This window comes from Borostomias antarcticus (genome assembly GCF_949987555.1).
Source record: "Borostomias antarcticus genome assembly, chromosome: 12".
In the NCBI taxonomy this organism is placed as follows: domain Eukaryota; kingdom Metazoa; phylum Chordata; class Actinopteri; order Stomiiformes; family Stomiidae; genus Borostomias; species Borostomias antarcticus.
Window position 1 is genome coordinate 12,144,881 of NC_140245.1, and position 5,000 is coordinate 12,149,880.

The 5,000-nt window shown below is 45.2% G+C and overlaps 1 protein-coding gene across 1 annotated transcript in view; it reads right to left on the reverse strand.

The window, feature by feature from the left end:
• The window catches only part of LOC311315712 (myomegalin-like), a gene marked incomplete at both ends in the record, with an annotated part of 59,560 nt that overhangs the window by 47,056 nt on the left and 7,504 nt on the right, over positions 1-5,000 (reverse strand). Inside the window, 3 exons of the mRNA XM_084446417.1 lie at positions 2,280-2,459; positions 3,287-3,424; positions 3,976-4,077. Of these exons, the coding sequence (XP_084302543.1) occupies positions 2,280-2,459; positions 3,287-3,424; positions 3,976-4,077 (420 nt within the window). The remainder of the gene's footprint in view (positions 1-2,279; positions 2,460-3,286; positions 3,425-3,975; positions 4,078-5,000) is intronic.

Consider the following 5,000-nt stretch of genomic DNA (forward strand, 5'->3'; position numbering starts at 1 on the left):
TGGATAAAAACCCATTATTGAAATTCTAAAGCTCCAACAGTGACATCTATAATATGCAGTTGGAGGACCCATAGATATCTATGGAAGGGAGGAATGCCTCCCTTGGGCGTGTCCCTTAGGGGTCTATCAATGTAATGCCAATTTTTCATGCTAATTTGTGATTGGCCAAAATGCTGAAAAATGACGCAAGGGAGGACAGTACTCCGAACAGGATTTAATGATTGACATTTTGTTAGTCCAATCACATTCCAGATTTACCACAGTGAAGGTCGATTGAGTCGGCTTTGATGTTTCTCTTCCCTAGCTGTGCCATTGGAGAGTTTTTGTGTGTTCGGAGCTCCATAATATAATACATCCGAAAGTATTATGGGACATATTATACATCAAACTGTTCGTCTATTTGTTTTGATTCTAGCCATCTAAATATCTAAGCTGACATAAATACTTTTTGAGCTAGAGCCGTCTGAACACGACAGTTCCACTGGCTGGCTATATCCGGTAACGTTAGCTACGAGGTGCCCGTCAGGCTATGGCATAGGCAGGCGGGCAGATTGGCTGGAGGCGCAAACTGTCGGCAACTCGTCCAAAACATTAAGAGACTGGGTCGCAACATCGGATTGGAGAAATGCACTGAACAGCCTGGCTCCTGCTTGCGTGAGAATTGATCGCTTGGCGGTGCTTATTCCTCATCCAGTGATGGATGGGTGGATGGAAAACTTTCAACTGAATGTTCATATTGTTTTGATAATTGTAGGCTATAATCAATCAAGTTTGATTTATATAGCGCCCTTCATGATACCCAGAGCGCTTTACAGAGTACAGTATTCATTCAGACACAGTCATACCGGTGGTGGTAAACTACATCTACAGCAGCATATAAGAGTGGCAGCTTTGACAGCAACCCAAATGAGCTAATCCCATAGCTGTACTATTGCTAGCTAGCCATGAGCGAACTGTTGGATACTGCATTTGCTGTGCAATGTATTCCATTGTCCAGTTGTCAAATCTATTTGCCAACAAACTGTTTGAGAGCCAGCACACCTCAGTGTCCCCTAATCAAAAACATTTTTCATATATCACCTAACCTCTCCAGCACCTCATCAATATATTTTTTTTTCTCTCTTTAGAGAAGAGTACAATCCATTACAACAACTATTGCTTATAATGTTTTATTGTTGTTTTGTAATATTGTATCATGAATATGATAAATAAATGCTGCATGTAGTTAAAGAAAGTGTTATTCAGTTTTTAATATGCTAAAATTGACTGTAAATCCACATTTTAAAGCTGATATTTCAAATAATAACTGACTGAGCCAAAATAGCCTACTGATTGGAATGGTCGCTAACTATAGTAGGCTAGTAGCTATAGGCCTAATAGCCCTACCTAGCTTGCCCTGTTGATATAAAAAATGTTCCTACCGCAAGCTGCCATGCATGTCATTATACATTTCGCTCTTCTTATCTCCGATTTGAGCTTGCTCTTTCTGCGAATGGGTCTCCATTGTCTGTAGAGAGAGCCTTTTGTGTAGAGAGAGCCTCCAGAATTTCCACACAAAATGCTGCCTAAAGTTTGATTGACGATTTCCAACGCAGCCTCCATTCCTCCTTCTTCAGACAGGTGCGAAGAAAAGGAAAAGGCGGGAAACTAAAATCTATTTTAATTATTATTTATTTTATTAAAAAAATAAAATAAAATAAAAAGTTAAATGTCAGGACACAAATACCTTGGAAAACAAAAAAACAGCTGATTCTAATCGCAAATCACAGGGTGTCCATTCGCACAGGATTAATATTATCAGATGACCTCTGTGTTTGGCGAAATATGGTAGGTAATTTGCGGTGGAATAATTACTTTACAAATCACGGACATGGCAGATTCGCACGGGTGACCTCCGTAATAATTACAAATCACCTGAGGTCCCCGGGTAATACTAGTCCCGTGAGAATAGGGCTTATGTGTGTGTGAGAGAGCGAGAGAGATAGAGAGAGAGAGAGAGATTTGTGTGGTCTAATGTGTATGTAATCTCACCTGTGTGTGAGTGTGAGTGAGTGAGTGTGTGAGTGTGTGTGTGTATGTGTGTGAGTGAGTGAGTGAGAGTGTTTGTGAGTGTGTGTGTTGCGTGTGTGTTTGTGAGTGTGTGTGTGTGTGTGTGCGTGGTGTGAATGTGTGTGTGTGTGTGTGGTGTGTGTGAGTGAGTGTGTGGTGTGTGTGTGTGTGTGTGAGTGCGTGTGATATGTGTGTGTGTCTGAGTGTGTGTGTGAGTGTGTGTGTGTTACCTGGGCCTCCAGGCTGCGTGTGTGCAGGGCTGAGCTCAGCTGTGTGATGAGCGCGTCTCTCTCTCTCAGGGTGACGGTCTCTCTTTCCTCACTCTGGCTCTTCAGGCTCTGCAGGTTCCTGAGGGCCTCGGCCATCTGCTCCAGCTCCAGATCTCTACCACGCACCAGCGCCTCCAGGCTCTGCTCACACACACACACGCACATGCATGCACACACACGCACGCACACGCACACACAGCATTGATTAGTATTCTCACTTTGACCTCGACTTGTTTTTCTAATGAGCTCTGTGTCTGTGTGTTCTCTTTATGTGACTGTGTGTGGCGTGTGTGTGTGTGTGTTCCATAATACTGTGTGTGTGTGTGTGTGTGTGTGTGTTGTGGCATCCCCCCCGTCGAGGTGCGGTGCGGGGATGTCACAGGAGGAAGGTCTGAGACCACAAACACGCCCGGAGCGGCCGCAGCCCGGCACCAGCCACAGTGTCAGCACCTCGGACAGCGAGGCCAGGTGGTGAAGGGCGTCTACCGGCCCTTTCTGGTCAGCACGGCAACCGTGCTCCCCAGCTGCCAGCAGTTGGCTAATCAGCACCAGGGCTTCAGAACACCGGCTGAAACCAATCAACCCCAATAAAAGCCGGGCAGTGGAAGCAGTCATTAGACTCAGTGAGTGGTTGAGGGTGGAATGCGCACGTTACTGTTGGCTACATTCAACCATTTGAAGCCTATTGAAATCTCTTTTTGCCCTTCTGCAGGTCTGAGGCCAGACCAAACCCCGGATCCCACGCAGCCCGGCTGAGGGAAGTCAGCACGGCTGGCCGGCACTTTGTTTTGCTGCTCTTTTTTCCTTTGTTTTATCGTTACAAATAAATCCGCAGTAGCGCTGACTAGCTCACCTGCTCTGACCTCCATTACTGTACCCCCTGCCTCCTTGCCCGAGTGTTAGTGTGTTATGTGTCTGTGTGTGTTCTCTTTATGTGACTGTGTGTGTGTGTGTGTGTGTGTGTGTACCGTGATGGTCTCCTCGTTGTTGGCCAGGATGCAGCGGAGTCTCTCCAGGTCTCTCTCCTTCTCCCTCAGGAGCAGCTGCAGCCTCCTCACCTGCGCCTCCCTCTCCTCCAGACACCGGAACTTCTCATCGATGGAGCGCTGCACACACACACACACGCGCGCAACACACACACGCGCAACACACACGCACACACACACCCGCGCAACACACACACGCACGCACACACACAGTGTCAAGGAACATACAAAGAATATACCTGTATGTCTTGTTTCTGTAACACTGACTATGCCTGTATGTCCTGTATCCTAGGTGTGTGTGTGCTGGTGTGTGTGTGTGTGTGTGTGTGAGCGGGTGTGTATGTGTGTGTGTGTGTGTGTGTGTTTGTGTGAGCGGGTGTGTGTGTGTGTGTGTGTGTGTGTGTGTGTGAGCGAGTGTGTGTGTGTGTGAGTGTGTGTGTGTGTGTGTGTGTGTGTGTGTGAGCGTGTGTGTGTGTGTGTGTGCGGGGTGTGTGTGTGTGCGGGGTGTGTGTGTGTGTGCGGGGTGTGTGTGTGTGTGTGCGGGGTGTGTGTGTGTGTGTGTGCGGGGTGTGTGTGTGTGGGGTGTGTGTGTGTGTGCGTGGGGTGTGTGTGTGTGCAGGGTGTGTGTGTGTGTGTGTGTGTGTGTGTGTGTGTGTGCGTGTGTGTGCTACCTCCAGAGCTCTGTCTCTGTCTTTGATGCGCTCTCTCAGTTTGTCCAGCAGAGCGTCTCTGGGCCTGGTGCTGCTCACTGGCCCCATCAGCTCAGAATATTCCTGAGAGAGAGAGAGAGAGAGAGATAGAGGCCACTTCCACCAAGTTGTGAATTACTTGAGAGACAAGGCACGTAGGGCTTTTTATAGTATCAAAATAAATATAAAAATGGACATCATTATCAAAATCTGACTTAAAATAATTGAATCTGTTATAGAACCCATTGTGCTCTATGGCTGTGAAGTCTGGTGTGAAGTCTGGGGTCCAATCACAAGTCAAGAATTTAGTAAGTGGGTCAAACACCCAATAGAAACCCTGCAAGCAGAATTCTGTAAAAGCATGCTAAGAGTTCAGCGCAAAACTCCAAACAATGCTTGCAGAGCCGAGTTAGGAGTATACCCTCTATTAATTAAAATACAAAAAGAGCAATTAAATTCTATCAATATCTTTGCCAGTGATGAAAATGCCTTCTATCACAAAGCCCTACAACCAAGAGATGAGAGCAGATCACCAAACCCCACAGACCCTCAGGACAGCTGCCACACAATAAACCCAAAACAAATTGCTAAACAACAAAAAGAAAAATATATAATCCATTGGAGCACTATGACACAAACCCAAAACAAATTAGAATGCTATTTGGCTTTAAATCGAAATTATACATTGGCAAACGTATAGGGAGAAGAAAGTTTGTGCTCAAGTTGTGCATCACAGGAAGTCAAAACTGAACTTCACTTCCTCACAGTATGCGAACAATACCAACATTTTAGACAAAGCTATGTCCCCCAAATCACAAAAATATATGAAGAATTTGAGATGAAAACTGATGTTGAAAAAATGCCCTACTTATTAGGTGAAAAGCAAAAATTTACATTAATTGCAGCTAAATGTGTCCAAAAATGTCACGACTTGAGAACTAATAATATACCAAATTAATGAATGAATCACTAAATTATAATATTAGTTAATTAACTGCTTTAATATA